The sequence below is a fragment of the Anas platyrhynchos genome, chromosome 4, assembly GCF_047663525.1.
Source record: "Anas platyrhynchos isolate ZD024472 breed Pekin duck chromosome 4, IASCAAS_PekinDuck_T2T, whole genome shotgun sequence".
In the NCBI taxonomy this organism is placed as follows: domain Eukaryota; kingdom Metazoa; phylum Chordata; class Aves; order Anseriformes; family Anatidae; genus Anas; species Anas platyrhynchos.
Genome location: NC_092590.1, coordinates 15,339,705 through 15,361,091, shown reverse-complemented (window position 1 = coordinate 15,361,091; position 21,387 = coordinate 15,339,705). Strand labels below are relative to the sequence as shown.

At 42.6% G+C, this 21,387-nt stretch overlaps 2 protein-coding genes across 3 annotated transcripts; one reads left to right on the top strand and one right to left on the bottom strand.

The window, feature by feature from the left end:
* Nucleotides 1–10,533: 10,533 nt before the first annotated feature.
* Nucleotides 10,534–16,714, bottom strand: SARAF (store-operated calcium entry associated regulatory factor). 2 transcript variants are annotated; one of them, XM_027455883.2, is made up of 6 exons: nt 16,555–16,714; nt 16,278–16,453; nt 14,748–15,132; nt 12,811–12,919; nt 11,816–11,931; nt 10,534–11,317 (listed from the first exon to the last, which is right to left on the bottom strand). In XM_027455883.2, the coding sequence occupies exons 1-6, from the start codon at nt 16,637–16,639 to the stop codon at nt 11,292–11,294; spliced, it is 897 nt and encodes a 298-aa protein (XP_027311684.1). In that variant the 5' UTR covers nt 16,640–16,714; the 3' UTR covers nt 10,534–11,291. The 2 variants fall into 2 exon arrangements, with proteins under 2 accessions (XP_027311684.1, XP_027311685.1); XM_027455884.3 differs by lacking the exons at nt 10,534–11,317; nt 11,816–11,931 and adding an exon at nt 11,992–12,663.
* A 1-nt stretch (nt 16,715) lies between these two features.
* LEPROTL1 (leptin receptor overlapping transcript like 1) lies at nt 16,716–21,174 on the top strand. The gene is made up of 4 exons (XM_027455886.3): nt 16,716–16,866; nt 17,094–17,169; nt 17,510–17,696; nt 18,758–21,174. The coding sequence occupies exons 1-4, from the start codon at nt 16,851–16,853 to the stop codon at nt 18,872–18,874; spliced, it is 396 nt and encodes a 131-aa protein (XP_027311687.1). The 5' UTR covers nt 16,716–16,850; the 3' UTR covers nt 18,875–21,174.
* The last annotated feature ends 213 nt before the right edge of the window (nt 21,175–21,387 follow it).

Here is a 21,387-nt window from a genome sequence, read left to right as displayed (position 1 = left end):
TCAGCTTCAAAGCAACTGTACAGCGTTTAATTTAATCTCCTCTCAGCAGAATCTGGCAGTGCAACCTGATCCGGGCAGCCAGACATCATCCCCCCCCCTTGTCTCCATCCCTTCCAGGGGCACTTCCAGCAGGCAGAAAGGTCTGCTTGTTCGGCCCTGTTTCACTGAAGTCACGGGGGCTTTGTACAGGTGCTGCGAGTACCAGGCAGCAGGGTCCAGACCACTGCTTGTTAACTCTTTGAGGGAAGACACGACACGTGCTTCTATCTCTTTTCAGAATCCAAGTCCACGGAAGTACGTAAAAATAAAAATTTTTATACAAATAGGTAGGTTTTAGGACTCATACTGAAAGTGTGATGAATACAGTTACAGATGGCGAGAGATAAAACAATTCCCCCTTCTCTAAACAGACACAGAACATGCATTTCCACCCTCCTTGCCCATACACACGCGGCATGCATGCAACACCACACTTCAGTTTAAAGCACGACTGTGTCAGGCATGAGCCAGCTCTCTGGATCTTTTTTTCAGTGTCTGATGACAAGTTGTGAGGAAAATACACAAATAGGATATTTTATCACCCTTCCTATAATTGTTCACTGGCAGTCACAGGCCAACCATGCTTGCAAATCTCCCCAAACGGCCCTAGTTCTGCTTACATATTTCTGGTTCCTAAAGGCAAACTCATCTGAGCATCCCCTGCAACTGCCTGACTGTCATTTTCTTCATCCAGAAGAGGAAGTCTGTAATGCAGTAAATGTTACGGACTTGTGGATGTGATGGCTGATCTAACATCTTAACCGTAGGCCCTTCGTAAACGCATCACACTTGAAACCTCCAAGTGTATTTCTCTTGTTTAACTGCTCCCAGAATAGTTTCTCCTGCTTTTAAGAGGAATGGTTGGGTGACAGGTATCTGATCTCCACTTTAGACAAAGAAATCTGAGCAAACAGGAGGATGGATTTAGAACAAAACTTTGCCCTTCCAAAAGGCATCGATGTGACCGGCTCAGACTACTTGGCTCCCAGAAAACATAGTCCAACTTTTTGTCCAGCTTTCATTAGATACAGCTGTTCTCTACCCCTGTTCCTAGAGAACTTCCCTTTTTTGCCTATACTACTTTGGTCAATGCTCTCCTTATTCCCAGACCAACACAAAAGATTTGTTCCCCAGTGAAAAGCTCCTTTGAGCTCAGAGTATAGCCCCCAAGTCAAGTCCGAGCCATTCACAAGCCCCCTTAACTCTAGTGGCTGCCCCCTCAGATTTATAGATCGAAACTTGAGTTACACGGCTCACTGGCTGCTCCAGCAGTCAAGTGCTGTTAGTTCTCCAGTGCCTTCCAAATCCCCACATGTGCACCCCAAGAAATCTTAGCGGCACACGGAAGTGGCTGCAGCAAGTATTTTGTGGTTGGGATGCTTTCAGGCAGCTTGAATGTAGATAATTCTGCAGTGAATACGTACCCTGGAAGAAATGAGCCACATCAAACATTGTAATGTCTGCAGAAAAATGCAATAGTAAATAAAAACTTCTGCCAAAACAAGAAACTTTAAGATGGATTGTTTCCATTCTGGATGAGCAGGGGAGCAGGGAGCTGGAGCTGGGTTTGTAATAGAAAACATACTTCAATATTAGCATCCATTATGAAAATAAAGGCCCTGCATTTATAACGGGTACAGAATTTACTTGAGGTTCCTACGAGAACTTTGCTTCCTTGTGGATAATTTCAGAACTGGTACTGACACAGGTTCACTCCACAGAAGGGTTTTTTTGCACTGTCTGCTTTGCTTTTTTGTTGTTGTTGTTTTTAATATGACCAGATCCCTTAGGCTTCTCTTAAAACGCCACTATTAATATTATTTTAATAGCATTGTAATGTTCACTTACACAAAGGTCTCTTTATCTTATTAGAAACCAGTCTGACCAGACTTCTCAACCTTTATAATCTGCAAGTACACCAATTTGTCGTAGCTTCACCAGCAGCTTAGCTCCTACTGAACTTCCAACAGTATCTTCAGAGCATGACAAGATACATAAAATCTGCAGTGATGTCTTCTGATAGGACTCTCTTTCGCGGTCAATGGAGAAAAACCACTGCCACGCCATTTGCTTTGCTGTGCTTCGTGTGCTACTCATATCACTTTAAAACAAAAAACTTTAAAACAAAATCCAGCGACTGCCCTTTATGTCTTTTGACTTTCAGGCATCTGAAATAAAATGGCTGTTAAAAGAAAACATGAGAATAAGACAAAGAGGTAGTCACACTTCAGCTCCGTGTACTTTTCAAAGTAGCCTACACCAGCTGTGTAGCCAGCACTGGCAGCCAGGCTCTCCAGCTCGTAGCCACCGTTGTGGAATCTCCTCCCTTGCTCCAGCACGAGGGTTTCTGCATCCATGTGGCAAACAGGATCAGGAAAAGAGAGCATTAAAATTACCATCCCCAAAAGCTCCTCCTTTGCCAGCAGTGTGAGTTTATCCCACCTCAAAGGGCTGGCTGAACATGCCGCTTCAGCTCTTAAGACCTACACGCTCTTATAAAACAAGGCAGCGGCAGTTTGTGTTAAAACTAGTTACAAATTGGTATCCAGACCTTAGCTACTCTTTACTAGCTCTTTCAGAAAAGCCCACAGAAGAGGCAAATTTATTAATTTCAGTGAAGCCATCATGTCATAAGTATGAAATACCACGCTCAGATAAGACAAAGTCTCTTCAGATAAGCCTTTACTGAAAGTCACTTTCCTGCTCACATGGCAACACGTTTCTGTCCAAGCAGTTAGGTTTAAGATATCTATGTATTTTTGCATAGCACTTTTAAAACATCCTTTGGCTACTACAGCAAGCCCGCCACCAGCTGCTGTGGCTGTGACTTGACCAAGCAATAAACCCAGTGTTCAGGCCGCCACTGCCAGATCTAAACCACCACGGGCACTTGACTCAAAACATTGTTTGGGCACAAGTTCCTTCTGCCAAGGCCAATTTATTTCAAGATGCTCTAAAGGGTTAACTTTGTGTCCTCTGATGTAATGCTAGAGAGGGCATCTCCTGTGCACATCACTGGGCCTGGATCAGGTATTCCTTGTCCTCCTGCAGGCAGCAGGAAGCTGGTCCAAAAGCCCCAAAGCAGCACTAACCCCAAAATGTAGAATCTGGCTGATCTGCTAGAAATGGGATCATACACCCATCATGTCCGATCGAGTTGAAACATGTCCAGCCAGCAGTAGGTGGCCAAGTGTGAGTGATCACAGATTCATGGCCTGCAGCTGCAGTTACAGCATACAGGCAGCTGGGGCCTTGCCTCAGGCACAGGACAGGTCAATACTCACTGATCACCTTTAATAGCACAGAGCTGATTTACATCAGCTGGACTTTGGCACAGCCTAGGGATTTTTTGGATATTTATGGTGGCCCTGACTGCAGATCTTGGTGCACGTGAGGTGGGTGAGTCTCACGCTGCATGAGAGCAACGCACTTGGGAGTTACAGTGCCACCACCTAAACACGAGTGCAGCTGCCATGTGTGAAACCATTTTAACAGCCTTTCTAGTACAGAAGAGTTGGTGCTGGCGTAACTCAATCCCCTCTACAGCAGCTGTATTTGAAGCAGTGCAGCTTTTTGTCTTGGGTGACGGCAAAGCAGGGAACAGTGCCTCTGGTATTTGACAACATTTCTCTGGACGAGCAGTTGTTTCTTAAGCAATAGCCCTCTTTGTTGTTTACCCTGCCACTGGCTAATTGACAGCGACAGGGATTATGCTGGGAGGAGAGCATGTAATGGTGACATCAAAGCCAATTATTGGGTAAGAGGAACAATAACGGAGGAAGGCTTTATTCACAAAGAATCTGTGTTTATGCAGCGGGGCTTAGCCAGCTGACTGTGGGCCCTGTACCTTGTTTTTGCCTTCACTCCCAGCTCAGGCTGCACGCCTGTTATCAATAACTTTCCTGCTGGGAAAAGTCTGGCTTATTCACATCAGGGTCAGGAATTCCACCTAACTTTCCCAGCCACCTCAGTTTTTAATCCACAAGCCTCTTCTCACAGGGCTTCCTGTGCCTACTGGCCTCAAGCAGATTGGGTGTGTTCCCCCCATCCGTAGTTGCACGCTTGATTCTTCCACCTCCTCTGTCTCACACCTTCACCAGCACATAAGCCACTACCTGTCCCCTCCACCTACTGCGCTGCAAGCTCACGCTGATGACCAGAAAACATTTCACCCTCAGTCTGACCGTGGAGGAGTTGTGCTTTTCTAGTGCTGGAGTCAGAAAGGTCAGGAGTTGGACAGAAGTGAGGAGAAGGTACCCTAAACTATACTGCAATGGTGATTTTTTTTTTTTTTCCATTGAGAATGCAATCTCCTTTTATCAGTTCAAGTAACTGCTTACTCCAGGCCCAGCTTTCCACCCTTTGCTGTTTGCACAAGTGCAGCTATACTGGTGGGAAAAAAAAAATGAAAACGTAGCCTAGGCAAACATATAAACTACGTGTCCTTTCCATTTCACCTTCAGCAGTTGCTTAATCAACAGAAACCACATTTTAACAGCATGAAACGATCCTTAAGAATCAACACAGCATATGAACACTTGTCTATGTAATTACACTCTTCTGTACACTTCCCTCAAGTTTTACAGACATTTCTAAAAGATGAACTGGTAGTGATGCTGTGGTTTCCAGCACTGCTGAAGCTGCTCAGAGCAGAACAGCAGTTTACCAGCTGGACAAATTCCCTGATGATGGCTTTTACTGGTGTCCAAGGTTGCAGCACAGGTTCAGAGCGGGTTTCACTGTTGCAGCCAGGCTAGTCAGATATTAGCTAACGCCCAGATTTAAGCAAGGGCTAACATTTCTTTTGAATAAGGAAAATTTAGCCCTGTGTGGAGAAAATGGCTCGTTGAAAGATGCAATCTTGCTGATTCACCTGGATGGGCAGTTAAGTGTCAAAACGCGGTTAAGAACCGCATTTATTTTTTTTCTTTTCTTCTGAATATCTGCTCATCTCATCTCAGCCTAACAAAACTCTGCCCACAAGGTAAGAAAAGAAACAGGAAAAAACACATCACATTCATCACAGCGCTATAATCCCTGCCCCCACCCTCCGTTTGGGGGCCCATCAGGACGGGGATTGTGTTTTCCTCAGGAGATACAGTGCCCAACACAATTGGTTTCCTCTCCCAGTCTGGGCTGGGGCCCTGAGGCACTACTGCAAGTTCAGGGAAATAATGCTGCTCCTGTTAACTCTTCCCCTGCCAAACGGGCACCGTGCTCAGAGCATCTCATCTGGGACAGATGCAGTCGTTTGTCCCCGTCGGACTTCAGTGGCACAAGTCATTAGTGAAAATAAGCTGGCACAGCAAAGAAAAAGCAAAACACAAGTTCTATCGTGATCCAATTAAATTTATTTCTTTCAGTTGTCACCTGGCTTATAAAAGGAGACCACTGTGAAAAAGCTGTGACAGCCATGCCATCCCAGGTGGAAATTTGAAGTAGCATAATGAGATTTTGGTTGCAAAGGCCTCAGAGGCTGGTGCTGTAGGCCTAAACGTTCACAAGACCAGCACCGACTACAACTATATCTCTTGAAACACAAAGGGCAGACTGTACACACAGCTTTGTTTTGTTTACTTAGGGCATGCAATAAAAGTGGCGCAGTTGCCAAAAACGTCGACTAGGCTTTTCCTTCCAATTCCAGTGGAAAATTAGGGCAATTATTGAGATGAAATCATTTGGGGATTTCTAAGCCAAAGCCACGTAATACCCGTCACTGATATATTTCCCTTCAACTCCATCCTACATCTTAGCCTTTACAGTGTCCTGGGGTAATGAGCTTCATAAACCAAGTGCCAGGCCTGCACTCTGAGGTGCATGTAATCCCTGACCTGTGTTTTTTCATGAAAACACACGGTTATACCAACAGCCATGTTTCTGGGCAAGGGTGGAAAGGAAGAGAATGGCAGAGAGAGCCCGACCCAGCAGCTGAGTTCATACTTTGCTCTTAAAAGCCACATGCAGGCATGGGGGGGTGCAACTCCTTTGCAGGCACAGGGCACAAGAATAACCTCCAGTACATTGCCTGACTTTAGCAGTGCATCCAACATCGTTTTGCAAAGACCTCTCATGCTTGCTGTTCTTGTCTCTGCTTCATTTGTCATTCCACAGAATTAAACATTCCTGTAGCTCAGCTGTCTTCCTGGCCCTCCGCAGACACGCTGCCCAGAGTTTACTGAATGTAATCTTCTCTCACCCACATTCTCGTCTCCTGGAGGTCTGCCAGGTTTAGGCTAAGCAGTAGCACTCGTTGCTCCATAGGGCCTATCAGGTGCTTGGGCAAACAAAGGATCAAGGCAAACAGACGCCCCAATAGCGTATCTCAGGCTAGAAATACTTACCAGTTCCTGTTTGGGATTCCTTTCTCTCCTGCGCTTTTCACACTGAATGCTTTTGGAGACAGTTTGCATTGTATTTCTCTCTCTCAGCTGGTGCAAAAGGGGGAAGTTCTGTTTCTCAGTTATGCTCAGAGAAGCTCTGCAATATAAATTAGCAGCTATCCAAACCCCAATTTCTCTTTAGTTCTTCATCTTACACTGAACTGATAAAGGGTACATATTACTACCTTAGGCAAAATCGTTTTCAAGGTTCAAATCATGAAAGAAAAACCACGTTTGTTTGCACTGTTTCATCTCTGTTGCTGTTACAGCCTAATCCCCGGCTACTTACTAAAAATGAAAGAAATCCTCCAACTGTTATGAAGGAAAGTATGTAGAATCATCCAACCAAGTTTGCCAAGAAAAAAAAAAAATCAAACTGCATTGCAACCCACAGGGCCTGGCTGGTTTTGTAATAGTACTTGGGAGGATGTGGGGTTTGTTTACATAAGGGAAATTACACTTCACTGCTGACAGTAGGTGTCATCAGCAGGTGCTGAACAGGATCTCTGACTTGAAAGCAAAGGCAGAAGCAACTTTCTGAGCTACTTCAGCCTACTTTGAACAGATTCTGACCTCTATTTCTGAAACAGCACAGTTTGTCAGCTTATGCTAGCAACCACATAAATTTCTCTGCTGATCCACCTTCATCTGCTATCACTATGAGTGCTTGATTATCAACTGATCCATATCAGTTATCTTTGATAATCAAACAAGTCGATTATTAAACTACAATGAGCTCTAACCTAACCAGATCTTTGTTGAACAACAGACCTGTTACATATCTAAGCCTCCCGTTCTTGATGAAGTGGTGCAAAACACATTGGGAGCATTATTCAAATCCACTACAATAAAGTACTTCTCCTGTGGGGAGGGGAAAAAAAATGCTAATAAAGTATTCCCAATGCGAAGATCAGCTCTGCAGTGTTGTCCTACTTCAACATTTCACCTACACTCATTACACTTCCCTCCCCCCCAACTATCATCTGTGCAGTTAAGCTGAATGTGATGAATTTACATTGCTAAAGGTTAAAACAAGGTGACTGCTAGATGGGTCACTCCCATTACTCAGTAGCAGAAGAAAGGTGCTTTGCATATTTCCAATGCCCGCGCGATAAATACATCCCCACATGCTGATACAAGGGTACAAGTGGCCTATAAAAGATGGCTAGAAGGGACTATAGTCAGAAGATCCCATACAGAGATAAAATAAGCGAAGACTGCAAGTGCCTCAGTACCAGGAGAGTCAAGGCAAATCAAGAAACAAAATTCCCTGTGCAGGAACTCAGAGAACCAGAACCTGGTCTTAAAGGAGATTTTGACAGTATCGTCTTCACCAAATGTCACATTGGATGGCTTGAGGACTGAATTTAGCTGTGGCTTTTATGGTCCTCAGATAAAAATGTACATATAACTGATAATCACCCCATGGACTTGTGTAACTTGTTTAGGGATGCAGGATGGACCTTTCAAGCCCAAGGAGAATCCCAATACTGGTGCTATTAGAGCTACCTAGTATTTCCTGCTGTTGTGTGGGAAGGGAAAACTCCATCTGTAATCCTGGCTTTGGCTACTGCACTGCAGGTGTAAACTTGCCTTTTTTCATCATGCTTGTTTGCTGCCCTTTCCATTTCTGTTCTCAATTCATTTCAGGACACATTCCAGTGGGGGAAAAATACAAAGGTGGGGCCAAGTTCCCTTCCTTATGCTTGATACTTACATTGTGGCATTTTCTGAAACATCTGAGATCTTGAAAAAAAAAAAAACCACATCTGCCTGAAGCCACTACATATGGCAGAGCTAGCAAATCCTAGGCCAGCTACCTGGCTTACAAATCTTAGTCATTTCCAACGTGCAATAGAGAGCATGTTTTCAGGTTTTCTACATGCTGCTAATTCACCAGCCCTTAATCTGTTCCAGTTGCCATCCATGACAAAATCGCTTATCTACCAGAAGGCTGAAAAGTTATTTTCAAAGCCATAATGACCACAAAGGTCAATTCACAGCCTGTCAGTTTAGTGTTTTGATTTCCTCTCAACCTATGACAGCCATTCCCAGCTCAATGTACTTTTTGCAAGTACTTGTCACTTCATTACCGAAGAAACATTGACACACAGCATGAAGAGTCAACTATGAGGTAGAAGGCAGATAGAAGAAATAAAGGCGCTTTAAAGAGAGTCCACTGATTGTTTTCACTAGCCCTATCCAAACACAGCTGCAATAGAAAAGATGTCAAAAAGTAAAAACTACTTAGTCAGAATACTGGGAAAGCAAGAGAATCAGCTGCAGAAAGGTTTCAGCAGGCAGGCATTGCTTGCTACTTTATTCTAGCAATCATGCCTTGAAACTACACCTAGTCCTACTGCTGGACAGTGTGCCACCTCGCTTTATTTCTGTTTTGCAACTCTGTGATATGAAGTGATGGTCACGGAACATTAAAAAAATTAAGAGGGCTTTTGTTTGTTTAACACATACTTTGCACCAAAAGGGAGGAGAAAGCTGTAGAGTATGAGTCTGCTGAACTAGCTGAGATGTGACCTAGGAGTTGAGTCACAAGACAAAGTGGCATACAGAAAGCTTATCTGTGTCTTTTTTTCTTTCATCACATGCTTCAGAACAAGTCAGCTGTAAAACTGGGAGTTTCATGCCTGTAATGAGCTTTAGTTTTGTGCAAGGGTATACGGTGTTTTAAGAGTATGGGCAGAAATATTTCTAAATACAAAGCACAGCTGCAATTACCACACAAAAGCAACTGAAAAACAGACAGTGCCAGTCCTGCAGGCCTCGGGATAGTGTTTTGAAGGAAGGAATACCCTCTACTCACTTGTTTTTATTACTTTGACAAACAGAAGGACAAAAATATCCAAAACCAGGTTCAGCAGACCACTGTAATTCAAGTTCATGCATCAAAACAGGTTTCATGCAGGACATAAATACAAGTGAAAACACTGTCTAAAAATTGATAGCACTTCATTATTTAGACCACTTCAAACTACACAATCTGCACAAGTCCAGTTTCATTGTTACGCAATTAGCTGGTGAGTGGAATATTGCCTGTAATATATTTGTATACAGGTTGAAACAAGGATGAACTCCACCACTGAAATTTATTACTATCCTTGGCTATAGAGATTTATCACATACTTCCCCTCACAAAACCAAAAACTTTCTAATAGCCTGGTTTCTAGGTTATTAGAACAGGCTGTTTATTAGGCTGTTTCCCCTTCATCCTCCAACAGCTCTTAGCAGCTAAACACTATCAGTTACCAATTTGATCATGATTTTGTGTTTTCACTGAGAGCGCTGCACTTTTGTAACTTCTGTTGGCTTCTTAAAGATCCTCAGGTGTATTTATATCATTGCTTAAGCCAGACATTAAACTCTGGCATTAACATTTCAGCCAATTATTTTTGCGTACATGAATGGACACAGTTGGTTTCTTAGTGAGTTAACACTGAAGTCACTCACCTGGACTAAACATACCTGCTAAGCCTCCTCGGGGAGATGCAGCTTGTATCAATAAAGCAGGGTTGTGCTTTTGCTAGAATAGTTTACATCAATTCCTACACACTGTAGTATCTCAATGCTGAAAGCTACGCTTCTCAGTATGTTGCCAGCATGGAAGAGCCGTTTACACACGTGCTTCTAAGCTGTCTGATGATAGAGGTACAGCCTCTGGAGGAAGTTTCGTGTTCAAGCTGCCTGTTGTTCATTTCTACCCACATCCCAAGAATCATTTTTTCTAACAATTTCCCATGGTACTATCAATCATCTAAGTACTACATATGACACTCTTCTCAGAGCCCCAAAAATATCATTACAGACCAAAGCAAGGCATCCATGCTTCCCATTAAAAAAAAGCACTATCAAAGTAAGTACATTCTAGAAAGTTTGTCCTATCAGTGAATTTTGTTTCTCTGATTAGTCTCAAGGCCTGATACGATCTACAGATACCACCAGCTTTGGATTAAGAATGTTCCCTTGCCATTTACAAGGATCAGTTTTGATTTATTGAGTCCTGAACAGGTCATCAAGCAGACAAGAGCTGAGATTTAAACTAGTCCGTATCAGACATTTTCACAGCATTACTAACACCCACAGTAAAAACAAAAGTGCATTGTAGGCAAAGTGTCCACAGTCATCTTTATTTAAATTACCTTAGTCCCCCAGAAAAAGGCCCAAATTAGACAAGATCTTGTCTTACTTCAAGTTACATTTCTTTGGCATGGTGTGACCTCATAACTGCAAGTCTTGTCTCCAACAGTCACACAGCACAGAGACAAACATTAGATTAACGTTATTCTCTATATATTTAATTTTAGTCTTTCACTACAGAAAACCCCATTTGACTGCCTGACAGCACTTACAATAATATTCACATGAATCCTACACAGACAAACAGTAGTTTCAAAGAACAGCTACCCTTAGGTATCAGGTACATTATACATCAGGCATTTCAGATGCTGGGCCACTAAAAACAAACCAAAACAATGAAAACCAAACACAGAACCACAAAAAATCTGGATTAAATGAAATTGACCCCAGAACAGTACTTTCTCTGAAAATCTAAGGCTACTATTGCATTAATCCATCAGGTATACGCAACTGAACCATTGTTCTTCTCAAGGTGGATCAGTTTATTTTGTATCTTATGAGAAAAAGCCATTGTGGTGACACAATATATGTTCCAGCACCTGCAATACCCTAAACCAGAGTGAAGGTCCACATTTCCACGTGGGAAAGACAGATGCTTTGTCTAGTTCTTTACACCTTTCTTCACAGCTGTTTTTGAAGCATACTGCTAATAAAAAAAAGGGGATAGCACAGAAAAGGACAGTTTAGTTAAATAACTTAGATGTAGTAACGTCAAGGATTTCATCTTCGTTTTGTGCCCCCAAAGCCTGCAAAGAAGAAGAAAAAAGACTCAGCTCCGTTACACACTTTCCACTGGGTCCTCTCCAGTTCTAAAGTCTAAAACTTCTGAGATGAGTTCAATATAAAGTACAACATCAAGCAACAGCTGTGGACTGACTGGCCTGAAGAATGTTCTTTATGGATTTTTTAAACACAAAAATCACATTTGCACATTTTCTAGAGAAGGGCATGTGTAGCATACAACGAAGGGGAAAACCTTAAAATAATGAACCTTGCCAATAAAAAGAAACCCAGTACTCATTGGTACCACGCTCCCTGTAGGCCTGTGAAAGTTTCAAGCCCAACAATGGTGTTCTGTTTCCATAAGAAATAGAGATATGGGCTATGGTTACATGCTCATCTGTACCCAATTCCTGGCCAAAATAAAGGCAGGAATACTTGCTGAACCTCAACTAATATTCCATGCGTTTTGGACAGGTCAAAGTTTCTTGAGTTTCAGGAGATTAAAAGGTCTGGTGCCTTACCAGAAGCGGTTCTTGTTCCTGTACTGCTACCTTGCGTAGAGTTGCTCGACTGCCCATACATTGGAGGTGCAGTTGGGGGATCTGTCCACATACTGAAATGTGACCGTGGCTGTGCTCTGAGAAAAACAGTAGGAAGACTTCATTAGTAGCCTTATGAATAACTGTGGTATTACCTCTCCAAACAATGGGAATGTATTCGAGGGAGAACTGCAAGCAGGCACTTTTTTTCAAACATAGAAGCTTCTCTATTTAAAAGAATTAACAGCACAGATGATCTTTATATTTAAGTACAGCTGTTTGACAAATACAGGAAACCACTTGGTCTCTGAGAAGTCCCTGCAGAGGTCATATTTTCTCTAGTGAAGACTAAGACGGCAACAATTTTCACTGTTAAATGGCTTAAGAGTGATTGATACATTTTTAAAGTTTAGAAGTGTTTGGCAATGATCAGATGACCAGTAGATATTTACTCCAGCACTGAAACAGCTTTATTTGTATTACCTTCTTAAAAAAATGCAACTTATGACCTACAAGTACCTTGAAAAAAATCACAACTCTTGGATTTCCATACATGGGACATCAGGAGACTGCAGATTAAAGGCTTTTAAGTTTGACTGCACTAAGTATCACACAAGAGCAACTGCCATCCATACCAAATTTAAGAGAGATGACACTAACACAATACAAACATAAAACCATCCATAAATAGCTAATATTTTAATCAGTATTTTAAGGCAGTCTGTAGAGAGATTGTTCAAATGCTCATTTTAAATTTGCGAACCACTAAGCCAGGTCTGAGTATGTACTTAGCTCAGAATAAAGAGCCTTTGTCTTCCCAGTTCTTCTCCCTGAAAAAGACATTCAGAATATTTTTGCTGCTGGAGTTACAGATTGCACTTTAAAACCCTTCTTCTAGAACAACTTCAGAGTTTGAATGATACAAGTATGAAAATTTAATCTTGAATACTTAAAATCTGTCAGTATGCATATTTTACCTGTGACTGCCAGCCAAGTAGCCTAGCAAGCCTCCTGCTCCTAATCCAGTCCAAAATCCTGGTCCTGAACTGTTTTCATGACTGGACCAAGTCCCAGATCTGTCACCTCCTTAAATCAAATGGAAGAAGGAAAACATCAGTTAATGGCACCTAATCCTCAGGCCAGCTGTTACAACAAAATTCTCCCATTAAACATAACAGAAAATTAGACACCATGTTCCTCTTGGTTTCAGTGGATTCTTGATCAAGTTTATCTTGAAAGGCCCCACAGTTTGAAAAGCAGGAAGAAACATAGAAACAAATAGTAAGAACAGTGAAGAGTTTTACATTAGCAATTATCTTCCACCACATCTCATAGGCTTGATGTTTCCAAAACAGTGCAGAGTCCCTGCCTGCAGATTTTATAAACAGACAGTTTAGATTTAAAATAGAATTGAAGAAAGTGATTTGCTCAAGGTCACACAGCAGGCAGACTAAGGAATAAAGTATTATAAAACCTAACAGTGACCCAACTACTAACACACACTGCACCTAACCTCACCAAAAACACCTGCTCATTATGAGTAGGAGTGGCTCAGTTTAGCAGCTAACATTAGAATTACCAGAAACAATATGGAGTAGTCTCCTAACTTGGTATCAAAAGACATAAAAACTTTGCAGTGTCACTGCAGTTATTATGTATGAGTCACTAAGACTGATAAATACCTTGATAACAACAAAGGCAAATAAAGTGCACTGGGGGAGAGAGTCACAGATTTTATAGAAAATTGGGGATGCAAAAACAGGCTCAACCACAGGTTTAACACATAAGGAAGTATAAAAAGGCAAGAACTGAAAGCAACATTAGTCTCTGAAATACAGCATGGGAGAAAACTGATGATTCAAACATTTTAAGTCAGACTTCTACATGTAATTTGATATTGAATTTCATTTTGAATGATTTGGAAGAAAGCAGCTCTCGCTGGGATGATATACCTGTTAAACTATGCTGATATGGGACCCAAAATAATGCTTAATTTACTGTGAAGAACTACATTAATCAGGGAGATGAACAAACTCATTAATCCAAAAGCACCATGGCTGAACACTGACTCAGAAAGCAATCATCGTTGAAAAATCCAAGTAAACATTCAAGATCATGTCAAACCACTAACAGAGGAAAAGTCTAATTTAATTAAGATAGTCCAGCTAAACGAGTTTCACAGGACACATTCTGCATGCTAGGGGAATTTGAAATGAGGCAAATTAAATATTAACAGCAATAAGTGAACAACACGGCTTTTCATTACCATCCAGACATTCAAAGACAAATACATTATTAATATGCAAAGCCATATGCACTCAGAGACACGCTTTTCTTTGCTGTCAAACCTGAAGGCAGATACTAATTAATCCCTATGTGCTTTAAGTTCTTCAATTTTCAGAATCAATTGAGAAATTTTTAAAGTCCTACTCCTGCTGGATTGTAGATTCCTGTCCAGTAAAAGCACATTTGTGCAAGTAAATGACAAGGAACAGGACAGAAATAAAGCAGGCCTTTTATTCTGTTTTGACTGTGCCCAGTAGGACAGAGCCCTGAAACTGCCACAGTAATACCAGGGGCAAGTGGCATGCACACACAAGGTCACTGGTGCGCACACAGCATGAAAAAACTGCCTAAAGTCTGAAATAACCATACCAAAATCATTTTGCATACCAACTAACTAGTAATACTGAAGCACAACCCTTCTAATCTTCTGCAGCAGGTACATATAAAGCATTTCTGCTGCAAGTGTCCTGCACAAGGATATCTGGAAGAGCTATATTGGCACCCCCTGTTGGCCACGTGGTTTGAGCAAGCCTGGAAGAAACCATCAATGTTTGTTTTAACATTACTAAAGCATAAACGTTTGACCAAGTACACTTAATCCTTACATTATAATGGTTTGGAGCCCTACCTGTGAAGCTGGGCTTAAAACCAGGAGGAGGAGGTGCCTGATGATTCTGCCAGGAAGGACGAGCGAATCCATCACCATCACCAAACGTCTGCTGAGGCTGCTGGTTACTGAGGAAGAACTTGTACACTCCATAAGCAAGAACCAGAATAACAATTATAACAATTGCTCCAGCACCGGAATCAGAAGAATCCTTCCTTGACTGATAGAAACCGAAGCTGTCAGAGTTCTTCACTTTCCTTTCACCTTCCTCAGTCAGCTCTAACCTGAACAGCAAACTACAGGATCCTCTTAAGATGTAAGGATCATCTGGATAATCATAGCCTTCACAGCTCACTTCAATTTGTCCAAAGCGATGGGTGTTCTCCAAGTCTGCTTTGCACTGCCACTGGAAAAGGAAACAATACAAAATAGCAGCTACTTCTCCGGAGAATACCTGTCTGTTTTCCCAAACATGCTCAGAAATGCAACTCTCATTGTCAAGAAATCATTTAAAAGGCCAGAACATAAGGAATTTCTAAGTTCTCATATTCTAAGGACTAGAACTTTGAAATTAACTTGGAATTATTAACAAAATTAAAAGTTAATATAATCTCATTCAGAGCAAAGAAGAATTACAACTGAGATTTTCTGAACAGCTTTTTCAACTATGCCTTAGTTAGGTATAACATCTCTGAAAATAATCTGTATTCTGTATAACAAGGTGCACCATTTATAAGCACCTTTCCAATGTAGACTGGAGAGCAGATATAAACATAGACCATAGAAGCCTGAAAATCAACGCACACGATTGTATTTGTGTTCAGACAGATAGGAAAAGAAAATGGGATGGACATTTTAAGGAATTTATGTGTGAGATTTAGTAATCCGGTAGTGATTCTGTAGGTGAATATATACAGATTTGTCGGTCTCACAGTTCTTTGAACTATCTGAACTTAGATGTCAACTCTAACTGTAATCAACATGCTTTGAAAGAAGTAATTTCCAAATTAATGATTCAGGATACCAGTGTCCACTGCCAATTCAGATTTGACTGTACTTTTACAATACTGTATCAGTTTTAACAATAAGCTTCAGCTTTGATTCCTGTTTATTCTATTACCAGCAGCATACGTAACAGCTAAAAAAAGAAGCTGTCTTACAATAGCTGACAAAAATACAAACATGCAAGAGAAAGTTCAAGATGTCTGAACTAAAAGTTTTAAAAGTTAAAGCTGAAGTGCTGGAATATTTATAGTCATTTCTATTCTAAGTACTATGAATCATAGAATGGCTTGGGTTAGAAGGGACCTTAACAATCATCCAGTTCCAAACCCTCTACCATGGACAGGGACACCACCCACTAGATCAGCTTGCCAACAGCCCCATTCAGCCTGGCCTTGAACACCTCCTGGGCTGGGGCATATACAGCTTCCCTAGGCAACTTGTTCCTGTGCCTCACCACCCTCTGAGCGAAGAATTACTCTTCCAGAAGTTACCGAGTCAATAGAAGGACAGCTTAGTTAAAGCTTAACCCCAGCTTCCAACACTTACCTGCACGTCGTATCCATCCCACCCCTTGTTGTAACACTGCACAACCTCAGGGGCGCGGGAGCACCCAGCGCTGCCTCCTGTGCACTGCAACTGCGGGACGGCCGCCGTGCGGCGGGACGTGGTGTACTGACCCCTGCGCAGGGTGAGCGCCTGCACCTCCCTCAGCAGCACCCTGTCTGGAACGAGAAGGGCGGCGGTCAGCACAGAGCAACCGGGAACCCGCCCCGTTCCCCATGAAGAGCCTCCCTGGGTTCAGGAGCGGCTCCGCAGGCCTCACCCGGCTGGGCCCAGCCCCGCGCGGGGCCGGCAGCAGCGCTGAGGAGGAGCAGGAGGAGCGCAGCCCCCACACCACCGCCCGCCATGACGGCTCCCCGCTAACTGAGCCCTTCCGGGTCCGCGCAGCGCCTCTCATTGGCCGCCAGACCGGAAGGGGCGGGGTCCAGCCGCGGCGCACGCGCCCTGCCCTTAGCAACGCGCGGCGCCTTCACTTCCGGGAAAGGGGGCGGGGCGCACTGTGCGCATGCGCGCTGCCTGCCCGGAAGCGGCTGCTGGGGCTCGGTCGCTGCGCGGGCCATGGCCGGCATCAAAGGTGCGGGGGGGGGGGGGGGGCGTTGCCATGGTAACCGCAGCGCGGGAACCCTGAGGCGAGGGGGGCTCCTGAGGCGGTTGGGGGGCGGTTGTGGCCGTTGGGGGGCGGTTGTGGCCGTTGGGGGGGCTCCTGAGGCTGTTGGGGGGCGGTTGTGGCCGTTGGGGGCTTAACGGAGGGGGCTGGGTGCCCGCTGTGCGGCCGCTGACGTGTTCGGGGTCTGTTCGCAGCGCTGATCAGCCTGTCCTTCGGCGGAGCGGTCGGCCTGATGTTCCTGATGCTGGGATGCGCCCTGCCCCAGTACAAGTAACGTAGCCGCGGATTAGACACGGGGGGGTGTGGGGGGAGGGCTCTGGGCAGCCTCAGCCTCCAGGTGGTTGAGGGTTAAGAGCACCTTCTGGTGGGTTTGGGGTTGCTTAGCCAAGCCTCGCTTTACCAACATCCCCTTAAAACGATCTCTGCTGAAGCAGTTCGCAGCCATGGGGTGTTGGGGTTCCCATCATCTTGTTCCAAAGTAAAGGGTTCCCTTTGCCTGGGCTTTCGCCTCGTCTTTTCCAAACGTGCATATTGTATGCAGAAAATACCTTACATTGATTATCATGAAGAGCTGGAAGTCAATTAACTTCTCTTCTCCTTTCTTTTTCAGCCAGTACTGGCCCCTGTTTGTTCTGTTTTTTTACATCCTTTCTCCTATACCGTACTGCATAGCAAGAAGATTAGTAGATGACACAGATGCGACAAGTAATGCCTGCAAGGAGCTAGCCATATTTCTTACGACAGGCATTGTTGTCTCAGCGTTTGGGCTACCTATAGTGTTTGCCAGAGCAGAACTGGTTAGTACTGTTTCAATCTCTGAAAATCCTCTTTGCTGGAAAACTTGATGCTGTTTAAACTGAAGGTAGAGCTCTTGTGCACTAAGTGACTTTTATGAATACATACTTAAAATGCTTGCAGTGGAAGCAGAACAGGAATTCTTTCAGGAAAAAAGAACCAAACAATAGAAGCATGGCAAAAAGTCATGTTTGCCAATTGCTTTACATGGTCATGGAATAAACCCTAACATCCTATGATCCTATGTGTGATCCGGAAAAAATGAGATAGAATATAGCATGAAAACTTAACAGGCAAGTAATCAAATGTAATCAAAAGTTTACAGTATATCTTGAAGGCAATTTGTAGAGTCGTTGGATTAAAGAAGTATGAATAAACAGTGAATTTTTGCACTCGCTGTGAAGGACATGTGATCTTGTTTTTTTTTAAATCTTCTTAGTTATCATTATATCCTTCCTGGTGTATGACTTCCCACTACCATCCTGTAAAAGATGACCTTGTTTGCGTGAATTTCAATTTCAAAGAATCCCAAATCAAAAAAAAAGAAAAGAATGTACTTTCATAACATCTCTTTAGGCAAGAACGTTTGAGATGGTCAGTTTGAATGCCTCACAGCTTTGACTAACTCACTTAGACTCCTTGGAAAACATTCACCTCTGTTTTTTGTTGTTGCAACTTGGTTATCTGCTGACATTTTAAAGGCCTCCATCCTTGGCTCTCTGTTTAAAAATTCCTGTGGTCGGCAAGTATAGCTGGACTGCACGTATGTTTGATGCTGTTGCCTAGCCTTACTGTACTGTTGCTGGATGTTAAGTAAAACATCTGTGCCTGCTAGCCAGCACTTAGAACAGGGCTAGGAAAACTTCAGTACTGCTTGGCTGACTTATTAGGCAAAGCCTTTTTGGGTAAGCGTAACCAGCCTTCCTAGCATAACAAATAACAAGATACTGTCTTCTTTTATCGTGTATCTGTTGCTGAACTTTGTCTGTAACGTGACATTGAGAGATTACTTTTTGTCTTGTTCAGTTCAGGATGCATCTAACTAAATTCCCCTTGTTCGCAGATTTACTGGGGCGCATGTGCACTTGTTCTTACGGGGAATACAGTCATCTTTGCTACGATCCTAGGATTTTTCTTGGTCTTTGGCAGCAATGACGACTTCAGCTGGCAGCAGTGGTGAAAGGAAGATAAAGAACTATCACAGACATCTTGTCGTTCAGTGGCCATGCATACAAATGAGAGAATGGGCAATAAGAGAAGTAGTGTAGCAAGCCTCTCGAGTATTCTAGATACTCCTTTCTTTCTCCTTGTTCATTCTGAGTGTACTACTGTTTTCCTGATGGGTTTCTAGGTTTTTTTGAAGTGAAGAGATGGATTTCATTTTTACCTTTGGTATATTTTTAGGTGCTCTGTTTGTTTAAAATTTTCATTCTTGTTCTGCTCAGTGTGTATGTAAAGCTTTAAAGCTGGAACAAGAATGTTAAAAAACAAGGTTTCAAAGAAAATTTCAAGTCTTTTTGTTGTTTAGCATTAATACAGTGCTTCAGAATAACTTTTCTAAAATGGTGATCATATACAAGCTGAGCTGACATAAGCAGTTGTACACCACCATTGTCAATTACCAGATATAAAGATTGTAGTTATATTTTGCCAGGGGCAAGCTGGAGGAGTACCAGTAGCAGATTTTTCTTCTGCCCATACCTAAAACTGGGTGATGAATGTTGATAGCCTTCAGTTAAGGAAAAGGCTGAGAAGCAGGTAGAGTTATTTGGGAAAAATCCTGAATTCAAGCACTGTTAGCACTTTTACCTGCTTCCTTATCAATTTTTGTGTGGATGTGACATTCAAATCATCTGTAAATGTGTGATGCTATGACATACAAAACCAAATTGCGTTGTAGGGGAAGGGGAAAACGATGTTTAAATTCCATTTTTAAAATCTTTTTTTTTGAACTGTATTTATAAGTATTGTATGGTTTTGAGCTTTTATGTCAACTTTTTACCACAAAGAGGGTAAAATGTTCACTCATGGAACTACTGGTCTGAGTTAATTTGAAGCATGTATGAAGCTTTTTCCTCATTCCCCTTTTTAATTTATTTTATACATAAATAGAATAAAGCTTTTCAAATGTAGATTAAAACTATGTTAAACTCGCCTAAGAATGATTCCCTCCACCCTTTTTTTTCCTTTGCACAATGCAGTTGAGCCATGACTTTTTTGGAAGTCACTGGCTGAACTGATTTCACTGACTGTTTTTAAGTTCTTATGCACTATGGGTTAATAAGATTTAATGTTTTGTCTGTAACTGTAGACTTGTGTGCTGTAAGCTTACACATGTAGCTTCAAATATTTCAGTCATTTCTGCATACCTCTCAATTGTCTGTATTTTTCATTTAAAGAAATCTGTCGTTAAGACATTCCATTGTGAGATAGCTGATGAGGGCCAGTTAAGCAGGCTTGGCTGTACCACATACAGTGATAAACCTCTGAACTACATTTTTATTCATCTCTTTAAAAGTCTGGGCAATGTACTGTGCATAATTAAAAGGTGGTGATTGCTAAGACCTTACTGGACAGTGGAGTGGTATGAAAAGGCACAGAATATCAGGCCTTAGCTGTAATGTTTGTGCACAGATGTAAATGAAATACAAAGCTTGAATATTTGAAGTCAGACAGTAATAGTAGCTACTTATGTGATGTGCTCATGGAACTTAAACCAGCAGGGGCAGTCGGGGTGTGGTTACCTACAAGTGCTGCTTCATTAATGTCCTCCTGTGTGTAAAATAAGAACTCAACGTTATCGGCACTGGTAGAGAAACAGATGGTTGTCAAGACCATAGCGCAGAAGCCAGCAGGTAGCATTTCAGTCCTAAGTAAGTGCTTCACCAAACTGTTTGTGATCATTCAAAGATGCCTAACAGCTGTAGAGCTGCTCGTTTCATGATGGTTTTCAGCGAGATGTCTGCACCCCTAGCCCCAAAATGATGGATTCTTCAGAAGATTTGCTAAACCAATGGTTATATCGGCAGTCTTTGCCCTTGCGAAGGAAGAACAATGAAGACTTGTACAAATCTGAATCTGTTACCAGCTTTTTTTTTTTTTTTTTTTTTTTTTCCGGTTCTAACTGTGGTATTTGGTTCCCATCCCTTGCTCCCCAACTGCTTTGCTGCTAGCCTACTTCTCAATTTGATGCTTCTCCAAAACACCAGGACACTGAATTGTGCGTGTATGCGTCGGCTAAGCGTTTTGTATGTTAATTGCATTACAGTGTTATGTTCTTTTCCTGGCACACCAAGCACTGCAGCCTGGCTCCGGTTTGAGCTAGACTCTTGGGAGGTATGAACTTTCTGTGTTAACAGGCACTGAGACAGCGTCGCCATCCTATAGCAGAGAATTTTGAACAATAAACATTTGAAACAGCAATCCCAGCTCTGTACGTTTAATCAAAAACAATAAAAGAGTACTTTGGTTAAAGCATTACTCTGTTTATTTGGTACAATTGCTGTTACTGCTGGGAGGGTTGTTAAAAGGTTGTTCAAGTCGTGCGAGCTTCGTTCACCTCACGGGCAGCACCGTTTTTAAGGCTCTGTGTGGCGTTTACACCAAGGAGGGGCTGATATTTGTGTATATTTTTCTTCAAACACATCCTGCGTGAAACCTGCAGCCCCTGCCAGCCGTCGGCAGAGGGGGGGG

What these genes read in the sequence shown, in the direction of transcription:
- SARAF (XM_027455883.2), bottom strand. Translation starts at nt 16,639, where the DNA reads ATGGCGGGCGGTGGTGTGGGGGCTGCGCTCCTCCTGCTCCTCCTCAGC. An exon ending in GGGATGGATACGACGTGCAG is followed by an intron (nt 15,133 to 16,277) that starts GTAAGTGTTGGA and finishes TTCCTTTTCCAG; the next exon opens with TGGCAGTGCAAAGCAGACTT. An exon ending in TTTTAAGCCCAGCTTCACAG is followed by an intron (nt 12,920 to 14,747) that starts GTAGGGCTCCAA and finishes ATTTGATTTAAG; the next exon opens with GAGGTGACAGATCTGGGACT.
- LEPROTL1 (XM_027455886.3), top strand. An exon ending in TGCGCCCTGCCCCAGTACAA is followed by an intron (nt 17,170 to 17,509) that starts GTAACGTAGCCG and finishes TTTCTTTTTCAG; the next exon opens with CCAGTACTGGCCCCTGTTTG. An exon ending in TGTTTGCCAGAGCAGAACTG is followed by an intron (nt 17,697 to 18,757) that starts GTTAGTACTGTT and finishes CCTTGTTCGCAG; the next exon opens with ATTTACTGGGGCGCATGTGC.